General features: G+C 44.5%; 1 protein-coding gene and 1 long non-coding RNA gene across 9 annotated transcripts in view; one reads left to right on the top strand and one right to left on the bottom strand.

Moving 5' to 3' along the window:
* Positions 1-26024, top strand: part of il1rapl1a (interleukin 1 receptor accessory protein-like 1a) — a 190268-nt gene that overhangs the window by 112917 nt on the left and 51327 nt on the right. For all 8 annotated transcript variants that reach the window (XM_030428809.1, XM_030428804.1, XM_030428811.1 and 5 more), the window contains exon 6: positions 11115-11189. In XM_030428809.1, the coding sequence (XP_030284669.1) occupies positions 11115-11189 (75 nt within the window). The remainder of the gene's footprint in view (positions 1-11114; positions 11190-26024) is intronic.
* Positions 1090-14345, bottom strand: LOC115588303 (uncharacterized). The gene is made up of 3 exons (XR_003985308.1): positions 14270-14345; positions 13757-14061; positions 1090-1626 (listed from the first exon to the last, which is right to left on the bottom strand). It is a non-coding gene; the product is annotated as an uncharacterized LOC115588303 (long non-coding RNA).

The raw sequence follows: 26024 nt of genomic DNA on the forward strand, positions 1-26024 counted from the left end.
CATGTCCCTTGTCGATTCTCCCCCTGCCTATCAGCATAAGCTCCGCACAGGTGTATTCATTGTACAGTCTACTCTTTCATTTAGCAGGAATGGCTTCTTTATCGCCACTCCACCACTGCGCTCTGTTATCTGAGGCTGGCAGAAAGGTGTGTGTGTGCTATAGGAGCGTGTGCGCGCCCGCTGTGTGTGCCGGCAAGAATCTGCAGCCTACATGTGCTTTGGGACCACGCGCAAATGTTTGCATGATGTGCGTGTGTGGGTGTGTGAATGCACGTGCGCGACACAGGGTGTATCCTGATGTTGCACACCGGTCAACGTTAAGCACTGACCTGCATTATTGAATGTGTACACGACGTCTAATGGAGGAACAGTGTAGTGTACACTCTACCCATTGGGGAACATTAAAGTTAACAGTGATATCATCCAAGATACACTGCACAGACACACACATGAAATGCTGTCAGGGAGGGGCCGGGGCATAAACCGGGTTGAGTGCAGAGGAGAAGAAGCCAGGGAAAGAAGTGGAGAGGTTTACTAAAAGGTAAAAAAGAGTGTGCTGGGGCCGATTCGGGGACAATGACAAAAGGATGAAAAGATGACAGTGGGGGAGAAAGGGACACGCTTCTTAGTGAGAGGGAATGAAAGAGAATCTGGCTGTGTGCTTCAGTGAGGGAGGTTAAGAACAGAGCAGAGTCAGAGAGAGATGAAAAGAGAGAGCTGTTGTGCTCAGAGAGGGCACAAAGCAGAGCAGTGCTAAGCTACACCCACACAGATTGTTGATGTGTCGATACTTCATCAGCAGCGCGGCTGAGGCTGGAGCCTCGCAGACTTCCTCTTACTGTAAGCACACGGATCTGCTCCCCATCAAGCGGTCCTCCTGTTTATCCTTTTAATTTTCCTCTCCTTCTGTCTTTACCTCCTCCGCCCCTCTCTGTCCTCTTTCATCACTCCTCCCTCTGCCTGCACTTCCTCTCCGTCTTTGTTTCCTTCCACTTCATATCCATCCAAGTTCCCAGAAGCAGTAATGTTCGGCACTCAGCTAATAAAACAAACACAGACAGACGCGCAACTACTTGTGCAGTGCCCTCCCATTTATTCATTCTCATTTGAACTCTGAATTGCTTCACAGGCGCGCACATCCTCGCATGCTCCGCTTTTCTCTTTTTTTTAATGTATCCTCACAGGCACATAACCCCGTGAAGATCATAAACGTGCAGGCGAGTGCTTTTCCCTCACACCTTCTCCCTCTCTTTCTTTTGCTATCTGTTTGGCGAATGTCGCTGCCTGTCTTCTCTCCCAGCGCATCCGTACGAGTGCACGCATGCATGCAGACATGCATTCTCAAGAGTTCACACATAGACATGGCTCCCTCCTGCGCTCATTATGGCTGGTTCGCTGGCTTTTCTGATGTCTTTGTTGTGTGACTCAAAGATCACGCAACATTTTTTGAACTCTGCCTTGTGAATCTTGCTCTTTGCACCATGCGCAAGTGTTTGGCATAGAGCATCTGGCAACTCGAACTGTAACACAGCACAGGGGGACCAGCAGCAGCAGCAGTAGCAGTTCCTAGTGTTCAGGATTTTCTTGAGTTTCTTGATTTTTCTGATTTTCTTGAGGCGGGAGGATCTGAAAAAACATTTTTTTGATATCAGTAACAGCAAACAAATAAGCAATACATAAACCATTTCAATGAAAGACTTTCTAGCCAGTAGATACACTTAAATCTGCATCAAAAGATAATTATTTATCTGTGAATGAACACGAGCGATATCTGTCGTCCACAGCTGCGTAACGCCGAATGAAAAGCTTCTCCTTCAGTTCATTAAATCCCAGCAGCCGTCTGAAGGCAGCAGGACAGATGTGTTGATAAATCGGCTGCCTCTAATTTGAGAGGTGCGCGGTGGCATTACGTGCGGCGTCCACTGTGTTTACTTTCATTTAATGCCGTGTAAACGACAGCGGGCGGCTACATAATAGATCCATACACCTCTGCACACATCACAGACCTGTGTGAATCAGTATTCTGCTTGTTTGTGAGGGAGACATCAGATTACCGAAGCTCATTAATCCTCGGCATCACAGCCCCATTTCCCAGATGTAGTATTCATTTCTATCATCATTGTGCTAATTAGCTGTTAACTTTGTGTGTATTCATTAATCACCACACACACTGATCTATACAAACCCTTACCCAGCCATTTTGCACCTTGCGCTGTTGCATTTGGTTGAACCAAAAAGCAGGGGCCTCGTTTCTAAAAATGTAAGATTTGTACTCAAACTTTATCTTAAAATCATGTCTTTCAGTGTGCTTATGGTCAATTTAGAAAAGATACTGTGCATTTAAACCTTTGCTTAAGCAGGTTCTAAAAGACCCACTCAAAGCATACACAGATCTTAAAGAAGACCTATTATACTTTTTTTTTTACTTTCCGCCAGTGTTTTATATATGCTCCTGTGCATGTAAAACTCTTGAAAGTAAAAAAAAAGTTCCACTCACCCACAGAAAAAACTGCTCCTGAAACGCCTCTTCAGTAGCCCCACTTTATTTCTGTGACTTTGTGACATCACACTACACCACCACGTCACACATTTGCACAATATATGCCTAGCAGTTAGTTTGGCCACAAGAATCGATTTTTCACTGTTGATTTCAGCAGTCATGCTGAGTGAGGTTTGAGTGAGCTGACCAATCAGAGGAGGCTGGGTATTTGAGGCTGGGTTTGTAAGCCTGTTCTATTAGCAACTTAAAATATAAATATGAAGATGAAAATGAGCATAGCATGTCTAATCTAAATCTATTAAAGCTGACGACGCATGAGTTTCCCTCAATATAATGCCAGCACAAATAAGGGTATAGTCAGGAATGGCCATGGAAAAAGAGAAACTCACATTTTTTGGAAGATTACAATAGCAGTGATGGCAGAGGAGATTGAAGTCAAGCAACACGTTTTATGAGATGGACACGATAGTGGGTTGACAGCTCTAGACTTTGATTAGAAGGGTTTCATTTCCACATTGAAGCAAGTGCTTACACTGCTCAGATCACACTGAAGATCAAAAATTGATCATATGTCCCTTTTATAAAAGAGGCCCCAGGTACGCTTGGTGACTCCCAAACAGCCTGCGTTGCAATTTGCGAGATTAAAACAGAAGCCCACATGTGTAATATACAGTTCCCCCCGGACTGTAAGAAGAGATGATTGGGCAAGCTGTGTGTGTGTGTGTGTGTGTGTGTGTGTGTGCGCGTGTGTGTGTGTGTGTGTGTGTGTGTGTGTGTGTGTGTGTGTCATGTGACAGGGGTATATTTGTGTGTTCACATAACGCTGTACCTGCTTTATCAGTGCTTAATTTTTGATTTAATTAAAATTGGACACAAATCATTATTGTCATTTCAAATGTGAAGCGAATCCTGCCTATCACCAGCCATCAAAGTCTCACCGGTCTATTCTGCAAACACTCCCAGGAATCCGAGGGTGAATCACGCCTGTGTGTGTCAGAACGTGCGTACGTTTCGACGGCGTGTTTCCATATTTCTGCTTCGTCTCTGATGCACAGGAGGAAACCATAAAATCTTGAGGGCACCTCTGACTCACCACCCACTCCCACCTCAGCCTCTCTGCTCACTATTCTGTAAACAACAGACCCATAAAAATGCTCCTTACTCATTTCAAACACACTTCACATTCCCCGGCCGCTTAATTGAAGCTCTTACTGTGACACTACAATGCCAGTTATTCTATCAACCTGCGTAAAATATAATCCTTGTTGAGCGTCTGAGAAACAAATTAGGACTGTCTTAATGAGGTCGCTTTATACGTAGAGGATGATGCATTATTATACCACATGGAGGCACGTACTTCCTGAGCTCCTTGAAGTATGACTCAGGAAAACGCTTCGGCTAATTGATGTTGAGTTGCAGAAAGGGGGCTCAGTGATATTTGGGATGGGTGGAAGCCCGGGGACGGCTCTGCACCCCGGGGATACACCTGTAAGATTACTGGGCTGAGCGAAGGCATTCATTAGGGGGCAGAGATCTGCGGTCGCACGCACACCCGACACATACATGCACACGCACACCTGCTGAGAGGGCAGAATCATGGTAAACCGTCAGCAATCAATAACACATTTTCTCCATCTGCTCCCTTCACTCAGTGTCTCTGCGTCGCTCTCCGCTCCCTTCCATTCAAGGCTTCCTCCTCTTTTTTTTTTTTCTTTTTTTTGGGGGGTAAAATTCATCTTTAATTGGTCTCCTTGTAACACTTATTAGGTAATGAATTGTTGAATGTGCTTCTCATTGGTTAGTTAACGTGATCTGCAAAACGGGCGAGGAACCGACGTGTAGGCAGCGGCTTTTAATTTCCTCTTTCTCCTTCGTTCACAAAGATATGGATTATTGAGGCCCCGCGGCTGGAGCCCTACTTTGAACAGCTTGATCACTGCCATGTTTCATCATCAGATAGTCTCTGGTAATCGGAAGAGCTCAACTGGCCGGTCGGGCCAATTGTTCTCACTTTTCGTGATGATAGCCATTGGACGGCGCCGCTGACTGTGATGCAGGAGCCTGTCCGGCCATATTTGCGGGACAGAGTACACTCCTCTGCTGCTTTGATGTTGAAGTATTTCAGCTTCGCCAGAGGCAGGGCTCTTAGAGGAGAGCACAACAGTGGTGGACAGTAGGGGAGCGTGATGTGGTTTAGGATGAATATAGCTGCTTTTATTAGCTTCCTCTGGATGACACCATTCAGCTCCCTGCTCAGCCTCTCTCATGTGGGAAATGGTCGACTCTGGAATTGAATTCTGTATACTCCGAGGTGACTTTATAAGGGTATCATACAGGATGGTTATTGCACCATCAGGAATGTAATGAAACTGGCTCAAAGGTGACAACTGTACAGAGGAAGGTCACCACTAATATATGGTGATCTCCTGCAGTACAATATAGGAGTCTACCAGCCGTAGAGGAGAACCGAGACTTCTCTAGTCGAGCTTAGCGGTCTTGGGAGCCTCACAAGGACTTTGTGTTTGCTCAAATCTCCGTCCTTCTATTTTTTTTTAGCTTTTCTTCTCTGGCTCGACTGCCTTTGTTGGTGGAAATACTGAAAAACCTTTGGGAACCAATTTCGTGAGAGCAAAGGACAATGGAGGCCTGTGTTCACGACTTCTTATGCCTCTGTGTGTGTGTGTGCGTGTGTGTGCGTGTGCGCGCACGCGTGCATATGGGTTTGCGCCTGCCCATGCATGAATGTGAGCGTGAATGTCCGTCACTGTGACCGCATAGGTGCTGTGTCCATTACTCTTCCTGTATGAGTCGCTCATGTGCCGGCAATTATACACACACAGATTTGTTCTTATATTCACCTTTGTCACCAATTTGCCAACAGCGTATTTCTCTCTTGCAAATCCCCCACAGCCGCCCCCACAAATTGAATGACTAACAGAAAAAGCCCAGTGATCCAAGTATCTCAGCTCCATCCTTAATTCATTAATTTGCTGTTTCCCTACAGTCACTCACCCAGAATAATCCATCTGGAAAGTCCAGTGAGCTTTTCCGCCACCAAGCAGAAATGGGATTGTGGATGACTGATCACAAAGCTTATATCCACAGAGTCCCATTCTGTGCTAATGTATCCACATGTACTGTCGGACTGCACACGCACACACACACACACACACACACACACACACACACACACACAGACAGACACACAGAGACAGACACACACATATAAAAGTTAATATAGTCTGTTCTCAACAGCACTTAGAACCTACTCACAGTGAAGCATCTCAGGCTTTGGAAACATTGAAAACATGCTCGAATTACATTTGCACTCGAACAGTTAAGTTTGTGAAGAAGTTTAGTCATTTTTTCTACTCCACCTTACAAGTGCCTTATATGTAAAGCAAGCATCCCAAGTTAGAATAAATACAGGTTGACTAAGATGTGTTTGAAGGTTTACAGAGATGCTTCACGTCACCTCCTGATATTAATCCAACCTGGTTTGCGGCAGAGAATAGACAATGCTTCTGCCCTGAGGGCACTCAGACATCAATGTTTAAAGGGTGAATCATTGATCCCAGAGCATAAAACTTGCACAAGTGTACCAGGTCAGCCACTGGTGAAGTCAGGTAGGGAGGGGCAGCATGGCAATGCTCCAGTTTTTCAATCACCATTGAGCACACTGAACACAGATCCACACAGGAGACGTTTACCTAATCTGTCCACGACTAAGAATAGGCAATGTGGACAAAATCTCCCATCACAGTGTATGTAGTTTTATATCACAGTAGCAGGATATATTGAGACAGATAACAAATGTTCTGTTAATTCCATTTATAAATATTTTATATTTTATACCATACTTATTTCACATTTGATTATTTCCTTGTTTTATTAGAAACTTCCATTTAAACATTAACAACCAGACAACACAGAAGACCTGAAACAGTAAAATATCTTTTCAAAATGGGAGCTTCTACCTCATCTTGGGTTGGTTGCTCTGCACTTAATATTTTGCTATCCTCCTCCGTGTTTTCTCGTCTCGCTCTTCTTCTGCCACCAAATGTTGCTCTTACATCGGCCCCGCCCATCTTACCCTGCGAGGCAGCTGGAGTAGTAAGATCATGCCAGAGTCGCAAGATTACGCAAAATATCCATCCCTGATTTGCTACAGTTTCCTGGGGGGAAATGCTATTTTCACCTCTATACGCATTTCTCGCTTTGCATGGTATATTTACTGTCATGCTGTACTGCACAAACCTCCAATGTAAAAAAAAAAGTACAGTAACACAGTATCAGGGAGGGAGCACAAGTTTTGCCACCACTAACCGACTCTCTAACTAACAATGCTTCAGCTTCTGCAACATCGAATGTATGCGTAGAACTTATCCCCAGGCTTTGATTTTGTGGGGCGCTGTGGATCAGGAGGTAGAGGGTGTTGTCCATTAATTACGGGACTGGCGATTCGGCCCCCACCACATTTCAAAGTGTCCTTCATCAACACACTGCACACCGAATGGCTCTCGATGAAAGAGCGCTCCGTCCTGCAGACAGGAACTTTCCACCATCACATGAACACAGTTTTATAGTGTCACAACACCAATCAGTCCAAAATCTAGTTAATCGAGTTAACTTCATATCGAGAAATGTAATCCCAATCAGTTTTTTTGTTCCGCGTGTCTGTTGGAGGAGCAGATGAGACAGCGGTCAAGATAAAACCACACTAACCTTGAAAATATGCCACATAATCACTGAACGTCTTTTGGGGAGGATAAAAAAAAAAAGCCGTAAAGCATCCATTTCTTTTCTCATGATGTTCACGCAACCTTTCATTAAGTTAAAAGCTCACCAGATATATTTGCGCATTTAATTACCTGTTTATGTCTGCGCGTTGCTTAATTCCAGACTTCGCCTTTTTTCAACGGCAATCAGAGACTCTTTCCTTTGTTCGGAGGTGCTCCCGATCCTCCACATTTTAAATGGTGTCCCCCCCCTGAACCGTGATAATTGATGTATTTCCCATAAAGGAATGGTAATTAAGATAATGAGATTTTCAGAGGCGAGTGTAGCATGCCAAAATGAGGGGGAGCATGTTTCTTGACGGGTTCACTTTAGCTTTATAAATTTCCCTCTTATATTCTCTTCATTTCACCGCCTGGACTTTTTCCTTCCGCTGAAGTCTGCCTCCTATCTGTGCCCTCCTTACCACATCTGCCTCCCCTCTTGTCTCCCGTACACAGCTTGCCCTCATTTGTTTGCCAGTGCATAATTGGCTATAGGATCACCCATTGTGTAATTATGTATAGCAGTTTGATATGTAATTAAAATTGTATCAGTATCCACTGTAATTTGTGCTGTGTGATTACCTATTACCAGGGCAAACAGTTGTGCCTAAAAGCCCGTGACCGCCCCTCTCGTAGATGTCACCGTGCGTCTCTGTCGGTATTTGCATACCAGCAGGTGCTGCGCCTGAACTGTATTTGCATCGACACGTGAATATCTACTGCATCTCCTCACGTCAACACTCCTTTCTGACGGCTTGAGCAGTTGGTAAATAAGCCGTCCTGCATCCCTTAAGCTGAGCGCTTTACAAGACCGTGCACTTCGCTCCGGACAAGACCACACACTGTACCGCGCATCACCGTCGCCGCCGAGTGAGTGAGCACGGCAACATTGCGTGGCTTGTTTCTCCCAAAAAACACAGACACTAAAACAGAGCGGGGCTTTCAAATCGCTTGTTAGAGCCCGTTGTAATAAGGCTAAAGAAGAGGGGCTTGTGAGGACACTCTAAGGAAACATCTTAATGAAAGCGCCAGGCTACAAACTGGCCTGAATAAGCTGCCGTTGCAAATTCAGCACTAAATAATTAGACGTGCCTGAAAGGTCCGCTGCTGGGAGTAGCCTCTGTTTTATTCAATAAAGAGGTTTTTTTTTTTCTTCTTCATAGCTGATTTAGGAAGTGCAGGATTCGTTTTTTTTGCCTCCTTAGTGCTTATGATAGTGCGCAGTGTGTGTGTCTCTGTGTAGCGGTCAAAGGTCAGGACAGTGAAGAACATAAAGCACAGAGTTTACCAGAGTTTACTACCGTAAATAAATACATTAAAGTCACTTTGCACACAGGCGTACCTGCAAGCCTACATGCTATTACATCAAACCACTTTTATTCAATCTTTATCTTTATCCTCATAAGCATCGCGGTGTAATCAGAAAAAGGTCGACTTCTCCACTCATTTTAATACGGTAGAAGAACTAAATGGTCTGCAGTTATATCAAACCGGTCATGCTCGCTAGGAGATAAATGTGGGTTATGATGAGTTTAACATGCCCCAGTTCTTCCTCATGATGTAATGCCACGGCAACAAAAAAACAGTGTCGTAGGTTTGAACGGATCACTTAATGTGCCAAACTCAAACAATGTGTTAGAAATCAGCGGCGACAGCGTGTACGCTCAACTTACTTTCAGAGCGTCCATGAATATTTCAGATCTTCTTTCTCTTCATCAACTTCAGCCGTTAATTTGTAAACTTTGAGAAATTCTTGCCAGCTAGCATTAGCAGTAACGTTGCCATGTCGCAACTTGTCACGGTGTCATCATCTCACGACACTGCTCTTACAGACGCTGACAGCTCTAAACACGAGGGCACAGTAAACCACAGTGGTAACCCACACACACGGAAACGTCTCCTTAAATTCAACTCGTCAATGACGAACGGCTGTTTTACGGCTGTTTAGAGAAAGGCTCCAAAAATTCAACTAAGGAGGTTTATGTTTTCACCCCTGTCAGTTTGTTGGTTGGTTGGTTTGTCGGCAGGATAATAGAGAAACTAGGGAAAGGATTTTCACAGAACTTGGATGAAGGATAGGTCTTGGTCCAGAACAGACCCCATTTACTTTTGGTGCCGATCCGGTTAAAGGGAAAGATCCCGGATTTTTCTCTTAATTGCTTTAACATCGCAGGATTTTTACATTTTTTTTATTTCAGTTAAATTCTCAGCTAATAATGAATGGATCATGATCATCAGGCTTATGTATAGGTTGCTGGTATCAATGAGTACAATTTGTTTGGGATCCAAATGAGACTCGGGTCCAGCCCATTTAAAAATGTTTTATTTGACATTGGATGAGGCTAGTTTGCATTGAAAGGGGACCGTTTGGCCTCAGCAGAGGTATGCGCTTTACTAAGTGCCATTCTAGTTTCTTTTCTACTGAAGGTGGAAACACGAAACTTGGATTGATTTGGATTTCAAATACCACTCACACTCCTATCTAGCAGAAGGTCAACTTTCTTTTCACAAAAAGTGAGTTTGACATTTAGAAAAAAATGTTAATAAGAACTTGCACTGTAGCCTCATTCTCAGAAAACATTCAATGGATTTGGCTTGCTTCAGCCACTTACTTGGAGTGCCGTGGTGGAAATAATAAAATTCCACTGTGGACAAAAAAAAAAAAAAGAAAAAGCCTGCATGAAGCACGATGTGCTCAGGATGAACTTGAGTTAGATCTGGACTTCCGTTAGCAGACGCTATAAAGCAAATCTCTGCGTGCTGTCTGGAAAAAGTACAAGCAGAAAAGCAATACACATCCATAATTAAAGTTGGGCTTGAGCCCCTTTGCTAACACAATACAACAACACTTTAAGATAGTTTGCCCAAACACTTATGTAACCATAACTACAGAAGAATTCCCCTTTTAATGCGACTGCCAATATGTGAGAGGCCTCGAAGCACTCTGTTGAATTGATTTCCAGTTGCTCCAGTGCAGCAGCTTAGTTGCCAGCGGTATGCCGAGTGGTGGTTGTGCAGGTCAGCTCCCACCTTTTGAATATGTGTGAATGTGTGAGTGTGGAGAAAAATACAAAGTTTGGCTTTGTCGTCCTGAGTGGGAGGTTACCTCACGATAGAAACGTCTAACACGTAGACACAAGCCCCTCCGTTTCTCCCCCCACCCCCCCACGTGTTACCGCCTAGTCATGTACATACGAGACCCTCTCTCTGTTCTCTTAACCCCCAGAACCCTGAAGAGCGCAGAACACACAAACGCTTTTAACAACAATAAAACTGCTGCTTGTTCTGGCAGTCCCCAGAGGAAGGACTTCAGCAGCAGGTCTGACATCCGCCGTATGGATGATTAGCATCATTAGAGCCTCAGCTGCTCCCTCTCACTCAGACACACACACACACACACACACACACACACACACTCCACGATGGCTCTTCAAATACCTAACACTTGTGCAGATTAAATGGTGGCATGTTCTTGGCAAAGCAGTGATTAATTTATGATTAGAAGTAGGCCGGATGAAAGGTCTTCAGACACCGGAGAGAGACGTGTTTGCAAAGACACAAAGAGCAAGTCGGAATGAGGACAGGCGCAGAGGGGGTGAGCTCTTATTCGGTTTGACGAAGAGATGGGAGATAACCTCTCGTCTTTGCTCGGTTATCAAATGTTAAGAAATCCCTTTAAGGCAGAGGGGGGATGCAAAGAAAAAACAACCACATGCAGGAAGGGCAAACGGAACCAGCTCAAAACTGCTCAATCAGAAAGAAGTTTGCCTGCATTGTTGGACTGCCTTATATAATACTATATTTCATTCGTGTGTCTTTTTCTCCTTTTTCAGCTCCTTTGACCGACAAGCCGCCAAAGATCCTGTTCCCCTCCGAAAACAAGATTAGCAACATGGAGCTGCAGCTAGGTAAGAGCATCATGGGATTTCCTCCAGCTGCACTCAGTTCCATCCGTGTCATTTCCAAAATGACAGCAAACGGATGACTTTACAAATCCTCTCCAACACACCTCCGGGCGCTCAACGCAGATTGATGATGGCACTTTTATTTGCAGGAGAAAAAAGACAGCATAAAAGAAACAATTGTAAAATGCTTTCCATATATGCAAATGGTGGGCGCTTATGTCCCCAAGGCTGTTTTGTCAACAATGAAGAGCCCATATGGTGCCAGGGTTCCATACGCTGGCTCGCCACATGGAAAGGCGGCTGCTTTCGCTCGCCGCTGTTTGTCTTCTCTGACGTGAGGTCACGATGGGTCTATACCAAGTGTGCGTGTGTGCGTGACTGAATATATCCACGTTGTCCTGTCTGTTTCCGTGACAGCATATTGCTCGATTTCTGGGCACAGTCCGCCGTCCACATGGCGCTCGCCGCTCCACCAATGGCTTGCGCGTCTGTCATGGCGAGGCCGGTGGGACAATACTGAAGGGTCCGGAGAGCGGAGAGGGATTGGATGAGTATGCGAGAGACAGAGAGGGGGTGGAGAGAGACAAAGAAGGGTCAATGACTCACTGAGAGGTTACCTTTTGTCTTCTATCCGTGCTGTTGGAATCCAGGTAGTCCATTTAAAATGCCTCCACGGTTGGCTGATCAAGAGTGAAAAATTGCTGCCGCGGCTGAACCGACAAGCACGTCAGCGTGGTCACACCCGTGAATGGACGGGTTGCACACTGCCGCTATTTGTGTCGTCCGCGTCCGACCCGATTTCGCTGTGCTGATTTTGAGGAAAGGGTTTGGTTTGCCCCTTTGAAACTTTGCGGAAATGATTTAAAGCCCACATGTCAGTTGTTTCTCATGTGGGCTGTGTGAGGAAGTGTTTTCCTGTGTTGTGGAATGTCTGTGCCTGTGTTCAAGGGTTAAAGGGCTGGTGCGAAGTGATCTGGAGGCTTGTTAGACACAGCTTTCAAGGGAAAACAATGGTGGGGGGCGGTCTGCAAAATATGTGATTGGACCACCGCGTAACACCGGGAACACAGACAGACACAGTGACATCACTCGGGGTTATTTTTTTCTCCGAGAGCCAGAGAGGACAATATGAATACTTGCCAGTTAGTACTCCCGGCTATTTGAGTAAATTGGACTTGATGCGTAAGTCAGTCAGTTGCCCTCTAATGGTATTTTGCAACGGTGTTTGGCACTACCGTGTCGAAAAGAGATAATCAGCAAGGCAGAGGAGAAGATGAAACAAAATGCATGATGTCGTACAGTAAGCCCTGACGGACTCCCAGCAGTGTCTAAAGTACAGTGACACCGAGGTAAATATTTTACAGCCGGGCTCCATTTTGTGTGCAGAAAAGTTGTCTCTCCCTCCAGACGTGAGTTTCTCTTTTATTTAGCCTTATTTATTTATTCTCCTCTTCCTTAATATTTGTTGAGTCATGCCCTAAGCAGCTTTATGGAGCAACTTGGCAGATTTATGGTCGCGAGAACGTGCGCAGAGCGAGGCCGGTCCCTCGTGGCAAGTGGGAGATAGAGAGAGGGAGAAAGAGATGGGATCCAGCGGAGGCTAGTGGATGGGCAGTAAAATCAGAGCCGTAAGCAGAGAGATAAATCTGCAACACTGCCGGGAAACACAGCCCCACTTTATCTCCTCGAGCTGCTGCAAACAGTGCAGGTCTTCAGACAGCCGCCATCACAGTCAGCTCCAAACAGCGTACGCACACACGCAAGACATAAATAAAACACATATGTTACATAAAGTCTCACTAAGGACACAGAGGGGGATGTAGTGGAAAGTGGAAAATTGAATTAGAAAAGAAACGAGTGGCCGTGGAAACAAAGAGCGGTGTCGGAGAAAAGAGGAAAGATGTTGGGGAAATGGAGACAGGGCCGTGAGAGGGAGTTTGTTTGTCTCAAGAGACCGGGGAGGGGGGGGCTTGTCAGAGTGTCCCTTCCCCTCCTCTCCAAAGGTCTCCTCGCATGCCTCTGCCACTGTGTCCCTCTCTGCTGAACGGCCAAGATTCTGTCACTCAGGACTGAACACACACACACACAGACACACACACCACCACCAAATAGCAGCGTGTGTGTGCTGCTATCATCACAGATCTTCAAGGCTTCAGGGCTTCAGATGTCCTCAGGGATGTGTGACTGTGCGATCGCTGAACACAGGCCTGTTTTTTCTCCCCATCTCAAATAGTGCTTTTTGGACAGCCTGACATTTTCGATGTCACTTCCAAAGGAGCGAAAATTAAGGTTGTGTAGGCTGGTTTGGATTCTGTCCGTAGCCAGCCAGCTTTCACTGCTGCCAGATTTACTGCTGTCCCCCAGTGGTGAGTTGATGCAGTCCACTTTGCACCTCTACAGAAGAGGAGGATGATTCATATTGTGGGGTTTGGATTTGTGTCTACGCTTTGGGCTCCATGAGACGGAGCTAGGCAGAAATACACACACGCTTACAGTATGTGACACATTACACAAAGCTCGGAATTTAAAACACACACAACCCACATGGCCCCACGCACAGACACACTTACTTGGTGTTGATTCCCTCGGGATGATTTGTCATGGATTCGCTGTCCCAGAGGACGGGTTGGAGGGATTCAGCTCACGCTTACGCAGCATGTCTCCTTCTCACCAGCTCTCCCTCTATCACACACACACACACACACACACACACGCAAGGACACTTTCACATGCCCCTGCACCACTCGGGGTGGAGAGGTCACACACACATGCACACACACACACGCGTACTTGCAGGGCAGTCCTCGGTAACTGTGGGATAATTGTAACTGATCGAGGACTCTACTGTCCCCCAAAGCCAGCAGATGGGTGCACTCTAGTGGAAAGGAATTAGAATCAATTATTTTAGAGTGGAGGACCCAACGGCAACAGCATGGGCAGCAGGAGGGGGATGAATCTTGTACAGCAGGGTCAAAAACCACGAGTCAGAATACTTCTGTTTTCCATTTCTATGTCATGTAATATTTTTTTTTACAAGTGGGCTTAACGATTTAATTGAAAAGTTGGATTACTGAAAAGAGTACCTTAGTATTTGATATGCCTCCCTCTTTCTTTAATGACAGCATACGCTCGAGCTGGCATGGACTCCACAGGCTTGTGTAAAACAGAATTCCTTTATTAGTCCCGCCAACGGGGAACATTGCGTGTCACAGCAACCGAAGAACAGCTCAGTTTTCAATGATAAACAATAATAATAGCAAAAAATAAAGAACATAATATAAAGGTAAGAAATAGAAACAGACTTGGATATACACATATATACATGAACCTGGTGACTCATGTTATCCCAGCATGATTTGACGGTACAGCCTGACCCCATAAATGTTCGATGGGGTTGGGGTCAGGTTACTTTAAAGGGGGGCGTTTTCCTATTTTTGGGACACGTTGCTATGACGACTGTGTGTGCATAGGTACTCATTAGTGACATTTTACATCAAAATTGGTTCACTTCAACTAAAATTGTTTTGGTTCGCAGAGCTCCTCCGTAACCTTTACTGAAACCACTTACTCTGAGTTTATGAATGAATCCGCCCCACTGATTGGTCGATTATGCATTTGTGGCACTGATACTGTTAAGTAGAGCAGCAGTGAAGCAGTGAGGTGCACCAGCAAGCTCTGGCTCTATTTTTTTGTTATGTTATTTGAAGGTTTGCAGCTGAAGCACACTTGATAAACCTCCTCACACATAGAACGCCTCAGTTTTTCCCCCTTCCTCCTGCCTAACCCGTTACCCATGTCCTTGCTGTCTCCCTCCATTTTTCCACCCATGTTCCTGCAGCCTTTCATCCCTTGCCTCTCTTCTCTCCTCCCTGCCGCACACATTGACCTCTGCCTGCTTGAAGATTTGAGGATTGGTCGTCTGAAGTCCGTCGAAGTACTCCATCTTCTTTTCCCTTCCTCGTTTCCTCTCTTCTCTTTTTCTCTGTGAAGTCTGCAATACTGAAGACATCCTCGATCATGAACACCTAGCTGTGACATCAGACATGTCACCTTTCCGTGGAGGAGGGTGAAATTGAAATTGGCATTGCTCTGGAGAGTTACCAAAGGTCAACGCGGAGTCACTTCACTAAATTACTCTCTATCTCTCTCTTGCTCTCTGTCTCTCTGTCTCTGTCACACACACACACACACACACACACACACACACACACACACACAAACACACACATGCAGGAGCGGACTGGCAACTGAAAGCAGCTGGGGATTTTGTTGTCAAGCTGCCCCAATTTGATAAACTAAACTCAAGCTGACTGTTGTTGATCAACAAATTATTACTTTAAAAGAACACAGTCTGTTGATGTGTATTGTTTGTGATTCGTTATGCTTCAATTAATTTTAAAACTCTATTCAGGTCAATGTCTGGTCGTATTGGCAAATGCATGCAGCATGTGGTGTCTGATGAAACATACTCACCATTTATTCCAGTTCTTGTAATGCAACAATATATAACTTGAATTATCATCTGAATGATGCATAGGCTTTTGTTCACTCGTGTACCCCACAGTCACACAATGACATTATCATAATAGCAAATACTATTTGCCTTATAGACTAGAATGCAAAAAGAGTTCATGAGTAGTCTAGAAGGCCATAATCGAATTAACTCTTTTTTATTTGCCCATTTATTGTCTAAGTTGATGAGCAATTTTTGAAAACTTTTCGGGGAAATTGAGCATAATTGCTCTAAACATCTAAACGTGCACTGGCTAGTAAAAGCCGCTGTAAACTTTGCCATTGTTTAAGATACCTAAGATAATCCTGTCCATCTTGCAGTTAGCCGCCCCCTCTCTCCTCTCTACAGTACATCACCACATAAACGTGCAGCCGTGATCAAACAGGAGGATCCTGTTCTCTGTGTGTTCTGTCCAGAGCTATTCAACTCTTATCGTGAAAAGATGAAAAAGTGGATGAAGGTGTGATGAAAAGATATCACCTACAGCAGCTTTGAAATTTTGGGTCGAACCTGCAGCTTTGAAACCCAGAGGTTAACAAAACCATTTTGGTGTTTAGTTACCTAATTTGGCTAGTTCACAGCACATAGCATGCAGGCATGACCGAGCACCTGCTACCTGCTCAATCATCTTTGATGCTTCTGCCTCTCCATCATCAGCTGCACCTGCAGACTACAGCATCAGCCAGCTTTTTTCTTTTTCTTTTTTGATGGCACACCTACTCTGCACTGCCGGCCAAGGGTTTTCTCTTTCATGTTTCGGTAATTAGTGTTTGGTAATTTAAACGAGTGCTAGATAACCTGATAACTGTCCAAGCGCATCTTCAAGAGTGATGGCAACTGCTCCTCGCTATGATGGATGGCACCAGCCGTGTTGCTGCAGCTCAGGTGACCTACTGATTACTGTTGGTTTATTGGCTATATGTACTGTAATGTCAGGGTTTGGAAAGAAAAAACGACCCTCACAAGACCGACCCCCTGGGAAAACCTCATGATTGCCAGTACTTGCCCACACACACACTTCCAAGCTCTCACGTGAACACTATATCTTTCTATATGTATCTATATGTTTCTCTCACTGCCTTTTTGCATTGTTTGCAATGTACATGTTTGCAAACAAAAGATTTTTATTTCTTTAGGTTTAATATTGATTTTAAATTTCTTGATTGCTTCACTTATGGTTTGGTTAGGTTTACGCACAAAATACCACTTGGTTCGGGTTAGGAAAAAAAGATGTCTTAACCCTGAAATACCTGTTTTGGCCAACGTTAACTCAGCCGCACATGTCACAACATCTAGCCCATGATATGCACTTGGACGCCATATCTCTAACAGTTCCCTCTAACTCACTTTTTTTTGTCAGCTCAAATATGCAAGAAAATATTAGCAAAGATATGGTACATTCTGTGCATTTATAGGTTTTCGTGTGTGTGCTGATTGACTGTGGTGTTTGTATAAGAACGGGAGGTGTTAATGGTGTTGGCGATCGTGTCGATAGTGAGGATAGCAATCTTACAGGGAATCCATGGAAAAGACAAGAGCAGCATGCGGTCCAGCTTGAAACAGTCAAAATGACTCATTAAATTAGATGAACTCTGTCAGTAGAAGGACGCTGTAGGTTTAATTAACCAGTTAGACGTATATCTTTAAGGCATTGGGCAGAAAGGCCACAAGGCACTTCACCAATTGGCCATGTTGTGTAGATATGTTAATTTTTTTGTGATAAATGACACATTTACATTGTAAGACAGAGAATAAAGTCCAGAGAAAAGCAGCCCTTAAAGGTCACACCGCAGATACAGAAAAAAAAAATCTGCCGCCATTGAATTTAGTTTCAGTCCCACGGTGACCCAGCGTTAAGTAACCCGTGGTGACTGGTATGGTAACTAGCGTGTCAGCAAAACAAAGCTAAATGTTTAAGTGTGTGAACGGTCGTCATTAATCACTGAGTCTGGCGCTGAGAGCAGGAGGCTGCAGTATGATAAATGAACTAACAGCGCCTCTACACATGCCTTACCGGAGAGGGAGAGGGAGGGAAGGGAGCAATGAGAAAATACACAAAGGCAGAGGCAGGAACAGCAGCACATAGCAGGCAATAAAGACAGAAACAACACCCCACTGTGCATCACGTACAGCTGCTTGTTTATTGCTGCCTTGGCTTTACTCACCACATCCAGCGAGGCTGTAAGATGATGCAAGGAAGGAGTGAACCGGCCGTTGATTCATACCGGGCTGCTGGTTATTTTCTCTCTGAAGCGCCAGGCCGACGGTGGACTGTCAGGCGCTGCCTTTCAAGAGAAGAGCTGTCTCTGACTGGCTGCGCAGCCCAGTGAATCAGCGACTTCACCCGTTTAGTTTTTTGCTTTTTTACGTCTTCCAGGCAGCACAGAACAGCAGCGCAAAGCAAAGCAAAACTTTTACAGTGACAGTACCAACTTTTTTTTTTGTATCTGACACATCCCACTTAGTCGGCAAAGGGATTGTCTGAGATTCGACTTGTGTTCCTTTTCCAACTTTATCACATATTAAGCAGTGTACACATCAGTCCAGGAGGCAGAGAGAATACTATATGAGGGTTTACTGGAGGTTTAAATCACAGCCCAAACTTCTTATGGTATCATCACCTGTCATAAATAATGCAAATGTTTGGACCTGTGTGTCCTGGCGGAGAAAAATAAAAAATATAAACTTAACCCTTATGTTCTCTACTTAGAATGTATTTAGCAAAATACATGTTAAACTGTTGTATGAAGTTAATTGACACGAGGAGCTATGGCGTTGTTTAATCGTGGAACATGTGAAAAGGAATGAATTGTTTCTATCTGTATGATCTGTATCTGTATCGTTTCTTTAGGTTAAATTTCATTGTCATTTTTGCTACAACGTGTTTATGCTCTAGTGAGATTGAGAGGTTGAAATGTGCAGTAGGTCAGCTCATATACAGCACATGTCATGTGAACACCATACGACACATACGCAGTACGTATGTGGTACGTATGACACAGAGATCTGAACGTATACGTGGCGTGCACATGTGTAAACTGACAGTGATTTCGATTTTGAAAAGTATTATATGTCTGCATTGGCCTGTGGGCAGTACAAAAACAGTAATCATATGAAGATGTTAATTCTGTCATTGGAGAGACTTGATGTTCTTTGCAATTAGGTGGGAAAACAACAATATATTATATTGCTGTGTATATTACCAGTATTCGCACGAGCAATTTGGAAAATATCATCATGTAGAAACAAAATCCAATATTGTGCATCCCCACTGCTGTCATGCACACACAGTGTGCATGCGCGTTGGCTTGATTGTCTGCTGCAGTCTTAACCGCATGTTTAAGTGCTACTTAGCGGACGTGAGGTGATGCGAGGTGACGCAGCAGTCGGTTTTGGTCAGCACTTTTCTGTTCAGCGTGTCAGGTCCATAAGGCAACAGATCTGCTTCGTCTCTCTCTCTCTGGCCTGAGCTCAACTTTATGCTCGCTGTCAGTGTGTGTGTCCGGTTTTGTCAGTCATGCGCATGTGTGTGTGTCTCTGTGTGTGTTTGTAACACAGCCATTATCCAGGCCGTCCCGAGCGGTTGTGTTAAGTCAGTCGCCGGTGAGAGTTTCTCCACCTTTTGAGCCAAGGGATGTCTTTAAAGAGAGAGGATTTAGGTAATAGTAGCTTTTACCTCGTCTGCCTCTGATGCTCAAGCTCACTGACAGGTAATCAAAGAGAAGGAGCACCACACTCATCCCTGCATCACTCTGTATTTGATACAGGAAGGGCAGACAGGAGGAAGAGGCACACATAATGAGACTTGTCTCCTCTCAGATGCTTCCAGAGGCCGCCCTTTCATCCCCTTCCTCAGGTCACTTCCACCACTGTTTGGTCGAGGTCTGAATGACAAGAGGAGCATCTCCGCATGCAGGCTAAACACGGGAAATGCAGCGAAAATTGAGTAATTTTCCCAAATGGGCAGAGCTGAGGTACAGTAATCCGAAAAATACAGAGGGGAGACAGAGCAGTGTGGAAAGAAAGGCGAGGGTAGGGAGAAGGGAAAGGGGAGAGGGAGCTGGCACTGGAATGACATGCATGAACGGCAAAGCGAGCAGGGGAAAAGGCGGCTTTGCCATTCACTTTGAAGCTTGCTCCACTTCTGTCTGTCTTACGTAACAGAAAAATGAAGAAAAACAAGCGTCACAAAAAAAAAGAAAAAACTAGGCAGGGTTGAGAGGGAGAGAGAGAAAAAAGGGGAGACAAGACAGAACTTCCAAACTTCAGTCCTGTGATGTTTCCGGCGAGCGAGCGAGCGAGCAGCTGTACGCGGACGATGGAGTTAGTCACCGCACCACACCGGGCTTTGGTGTTGAGTGAGGGGTAAAAAAAAGGGTTAGCAGAAAGAGGGAGAGGGAGAGAGAGATCAGTCAGCGGTGCGCAGAGACAAGCGAAAAAGGAGGGCTGAGGGGAGGCTGTCGGACAGAGGGAGATAAGGAGACGGGGGAGAGAAACAGAGGAGGAGGGAGGATAAATAGAGAGGAGAGGGAGAAGGATCACACTGAGCATTTGAACCCAAGAGAGCGATCTACAGTAGCCCCGCTATCTTTCTGCTCGTTACGTAAGCCCGTCTCTCCGTCCTCTCCGCTGAGTATTTGGAGACCAGCTGAGGCCCTTTCACACATGCCTGTTCCTCATTAACCAAAGGAGACCCCCGGCTCGAGGCCACGGCTCCAACCCGCAGTGAGGAGAGCTGCGGCTGCACTTCGGCTAACACCTCTATTACGGTCGCCCTCTTTCTGCTGTACTGTTGCTTTTTTATGACAATCAATCTTCATGATGTCACCATCGCCCACGGCAGTGAATGTTGCTATGGAGATCAGTAGATCTGCACCGAACTGCTGCCTTGGGGAGAGCGTGTGCAGGCTGAGCGCGCGCGTTTTGGCGCCGCGCGTCTCAACCGCGCGCGCCCGTGCACACAGTTCATCTTTAATTGCCATCCGCAATCTGCATCCTGAACACAGTCAGTAATTTGAGAAGCCCAGCGTGGGGTAAATAGCTGAGACTCATTTACAAGTGTGTTAATGGACTTTCTCTGTCTTTGTCTTTCTAGTTTCCCTCTCTCGCCCTCGCTCTCTTCCTCTGCCCCCCCTCCTCCTCTCTCGCCACACATTAAATCAAAACATACTGCAGAGTAACAGCAGCAGTATAGAAGTGGTTTGTTCATGATTTGCATAATTTTTTGAATAAACACTGTTTTAGGGGGATAATTATCATCAATTTGGTTATTAAACATTGTTGGATTGACTGTGATTGGCTGTTGTTGATTCTGTGTTAAAGAATAGAAGTTAATGGCCGCCGCTCGCCTTGGGGGGGGGATGCTTGGAGGAAACAACAGCCAGCAGGTTTCTTTTCGTTGACATACGTTGTTATTCTCAGTAATGCTCAGGAAACTGCCAGGGATGAAAGAGGAATGGTATATTTGAAATAAAAAACAGATAAACATTTTTGTTTATCCCGGCGAAAGGAGGAGAGAAACCCTCACTTCCTTCAGCTATTTTCACCTCGCCTTGCAATTTCTCCCTTCTGTCTGCTCTTCTCTCCTCCCCGCTTCTTTCCTTCCTCCATTAACTACTCTCTTCAACCTCTGAAATGTGTTATTAGTATTAAACAATGGAAGAATAGGCATTTTAAGTACAAGCTTTACTTTCCTTAATAACTATCCTCATTGGTAATAATTACCCCCTTTGAAACAAAAGAAAAAAGCCTTCTTGGGTTACTAGGCATCAGGCGTGCAGCTGGGATTTGTGTTTGTGTGTGGGTGAACACATACTCTGACATATATACATACATATATATGTTTATGTATATATATAGCTGAGCACATCATTGCAGATTGTAGACTCATTCAGTTCACTCGCTTTTTAGTGAAACCATATTAAATAGATATTTTTCATTTAGTAAATTGAACTGCTGGACACAAAGTCCTCCACCTCACGGTGTGTGTGTGTGTGTTTGTGTGTGTGTGTGTGTGCACTTAGAAGCTTCAGGTTTCCACATCACACTTGTTCACACTGAATATTGGACCAGGATTGTCTTTCTGATGTTATAAATCACGCTTGTTGGCGTGCCTCTTCAACTCAAATTTTTCAGTGAGCGCAGAGAAAATCTGCACTTTCAGCAGATGAATGTGAAAAAAGACTTCTAGTGTTGAACCCTACACATAAATCATTGAAGCCTCGTATCCCTCCGCTGTCGTTCAGCGAGGAAACACTGTTCCAGGAACCTCAAAGAAAGACTCACTTTGGTGGATATCCACTCGATTTGTCAGACTGCTGAAGCCGCATATTAGCTTCTGGCAGTTAACAAGAACTGTGCATTTTGTCTGTTATCTAGTTAAAAGTAGAGTAGTGATGGGAAGGTGTCGCTTCATGGGCAGTAAGGAGCCGAGAACGATTACAGCTGGGGACGCACAGGACCGACTTTTTATCTCCCGGAAGAGATTCTGATACCTCAAACTCAGAGTGACTTTCATGTTTCGGGCTTCTGACTGGAAATGAGAGCAAACTCCCTGAATATCTATGAACAAAATCTTTTCCTTGCTAAGTGCCTCTTCCGTTCCACCTATGGAATGCCAAAAAGCCACACCAGACTTGATACGTCCTGGTTTCACCAATATCACTCTCCCCTTCTTTGAATTAAGTATTCTCCTACACATCTGTCTTTAGTTAATTTCATGAGATTCATACAGATGTGCACACTTTGTCGTGTTTACCATGACTGAATGACGTAGGAACGAGTCCTACGATTAAACTAAAGCACGTTTTTGCACTTGCGATTCCCTCATCTCGAAAGTCTATTGTTTTTTTGAATGTTTTTGGTTAAATGTCTGAAATTAATAGTCTGAAGAGAATTCAACATTTTGTTCAGCGACATAAAATACATCAGCAGATGCTCTACTTATGAAATTGGTTACGTGTCTTTAAAAAAGGCGGTTTCTACAATAACAAGTGGCTAAATGAGACTACAGAGGTTGTAGCGGACATTATAGTGATATGTGTCATGTTAGTGTAGAAGGACTCTGGGTGGTGGTCACATTAAAGTGTTTGTATATAAGATAAGCTTTTTATATCTTGCAGTTCAAAAAAGTCGAAAGTGCTGAACCAAAAGCGATAGCACCAAAAAAACATTTTTTAAGCCACAGAGCTTATTTTCTGCAACAATCCCAAAATGCAATTGAGAAATCACACAGGCTTTTTGTCGAGGGAACCACGGTGATGCTAACTTCCGGGTTAGCCTGTAAAAATACATCATCTTTGCAGCACCCTATAATTTTATCAAGATCCAGACCCTTCTCAAGATGTCTTTTTGCAAATAGTTTGCCGGAAGGTAAGATGATATCATTAGTTGTTACTTGTTAATGCAGTCAAGGAAAATAAAAAAGGAACTGCTTTTAGAACCGGTCATTTGTTAAGCAGCGGTACGATTAAATATGTCACAGTTAAACTGAAAGTCTGAATCAGCTCAGTGGGTTAACTACCAGGGAGCTGTTGATTCTTATGTGTGCGCAGCCTTGTGTGGATTCATTCTCGCAGCAGGAGCAGAGGCATGCTGCTGCAGTGTGCTGCGGATCCAAACTAACAGAAGGTGCTGCATTTAGTGTCCTGAGCAGACCCTCGAACAAGTGCTACATCATCATCGTCGTCGTTATCGTTATCATTATCATCATCATCGTTATCACAGCGTTACGTAAAGTAACTCTCGACAGGTTTCATTGTGATGACGTCTCGCAGTCAGGAATGGCAGTGACTTCTTGGAAAGCAATGGTAAATTATCGTTGTTGTTATTGCAAGTTGCTGCAGGTTAAAATGGATTTGAAGGCAGTCGTCCACTGCCGACCGTGAGAAAGCGTCACACACCTCCTGGCCTGTCCTGTCATCTCTTCTCTCTCATTCTCATCTCAGGTTGTTGTCACTGTCCCCGTGTCAACACCTCAATGAGGTGTTTTCTTGAAATTCTTGTCCAGCTCTCACCATCTGTCCAGTCCCGCCTGCTGCTATCAGAACCTGCCTGTTGTGAGGACTCCACCAGTGTGTGCCTCAAGCAGCCAGCGAAGTTGGCAAAGATTTTAACTCTTCACTTTAATCTTCATTTGTCTGTTGACATTGTGCTTTACAGACAGCAATTTGTCTTTTCTGGTTCAGGTTTTGAAAAAATGTGTGGGAGAATTTGATTTGAGAAGAATTTTTGAGCTCCCGGCACTCTGTAGTTTAATTATTTCTTCTTTTTTTTATTTCCTACAGGCACTCTACGAATGCAGAGTTTGCAGATAATTGTATTCCCATTTGTCTCTTTACTTTCTGTCTTCACTGTAACCACGATGAACAGTGTCCTCTTGCAAATCTTGCTGAACATCAGTACAACCAAAAATGACTGCATGACGCTTTTGATTGGACTAGAGCTTCATCATCTGAGTATTTTTTACTTTATCTTCTGTTCTCTGTGCCAGCGCTCCCTCAAGCACTCCAATTTAGGTTCTGCTTATGGACGCACTTAAAGGTGCATTAAGTGGTTCTGGAGAAAGAGTGTTGATTGTTGAGCAGCAGCACAGCCAGAAATATAACTCTAGGTGGGCCTGTAGGATAGAAGGTGTGCAGAAAACCAAAGCAAAAAGTGATCTGAAGATCAACCCCGACAGCTTTTCTACTGTTTACTTTAAGATCTCATTCAAACAGTATTATCTCAGTAAAAGTACCTGCCTACTTTCAGTTTTATACATCGCATCATTGTTTACAGTTCCTTGGTTAGCTTCAAGAAAATACAGTGGTGGAGGCTAGTTGCACCTTTATTTCTTCATCCAATGCTGCAATAAATTCCCCAATAACATTCTGGCAAAACTGTTACAGAAGTGTCAAACATTTAGTTGTGGCGACTGCGATGGTCTACTCTCTCAACATCTGCACATTAGACTATTCCCGAACAGTGAGAGCAGCATCGTATCAAGGGCCTGTGGATGGGGCAGTCGGGTTAGAGGAGCCTGGAAGTCCTGATCCCAATGCTGGAGGGTGGAGGAGGTTTTTTGACAGCTCTTTTCTGACTGTCGTTACCTGTTCCTCTTCTTCGATGCATGGCCTCTCAAAAAAAATGAAAAAATGTCCAGAGAGCTTTGTTTTGTCATCTTTCCCAGAAGGATCTGTCAGCACTTCCCAGCTAACTAACGTAAAGGCAGGACGAGCGCCACACTCTTTCATTATAAGTGACGTGAAGTCTCCGTAGAAGTCTTTTTCTTCCAATTAATTTCGGTAGTGTGAAAAATAGTGTTAATATTGTTTTTTAAAATGTGCTCATATTTCTCATGATTTTGTCGGGTGTGCCGGCACACATCTGTGCCTGATATTTGGGTTGGGGCCCAAAGTATTGGTGTTTGACAACCTGGGAAACAATTAACCTTCTTTCTCGAAAAGTGCTTGCGTGCACTATCATGCATGCACAGCTGCACCTGCTATTAAAACAAAGAACAGAGAGGTTCAGATGGAAACACACATGCAGGCAGTGTGAAACTATTTTCTGCTCAGGACACCATTGCTCCACTATATTATTTTAGCAAAAAGTTGTAGAAAAAATCTCATATATCCAACCTGTAGGTGTTAAGTATCATGATATACAGTAAGCGTGACCTTTTTTATATAAGGTTTTGCCAGGCAGACAGTAGCACTTTAAACAGTTCACCCTATTTGAAGAAGATGATGTCCTCCAATTTTTGGGTTGTGCCTCACAGCTGAATTCACTTATTGTCCGTCGCTTTGGATAAAAGCGCAACTTCATCTCCTGACTTTCTACTACATTATCTCAACTTTCCCCTTCCCTCCCCCCTCAGCCGCTTTTCTAATCGCATGCACTCCCTTATTAGAGATAACGTGACCTTTTGTGTGTTGGCAGTTTCCTGTGCGACCTTTAAGAGTGAGGCAGACTGCGAGCAGCTGTGGATCGAGTGGAGCATAAAGTGAGGGGCTCCATCACGGAGTTCAGCCAGTGTGAGCCATTACAACTCTTTGTCCTCAACTGGAAAATGAGAAAATTAGTCACCTTTACGTACGTGCAAGTGTAGCCGAGCTTACAAGGACTCCTCTGACCTCATCTCTTGTTCTCCCCAGCAGAACAGGCCCTCCATATCACGCCTTGTTTCACAAGTAATCTGTCACTTTCACTCTTTCGTGGTGTTCCTCCTCATCACATTCTTCGCCGCCCATTGGTTTCGGACCCCTGCTATTATTTTCTCTCTACAGCTCCATCACGCTTTCAATGTATCTCTCTTTTTTTTTGTACTTCCCATTACCGGAGTA

This window comes from Sparus aurata, chromosome 9, assembly GCF_900880675.1.
Source record: "Sparus aurata chromosome 9, fSpaAur1.1, whole genome shotgun sequence".
In the NCBI taxonomy this organism is placed as follows: domain Eukaryota; kingdom Metazoa; phylum Chordata; class Actinopteri; order Spariformes; family Sparidae; genus Sparus; species Sparus aurata.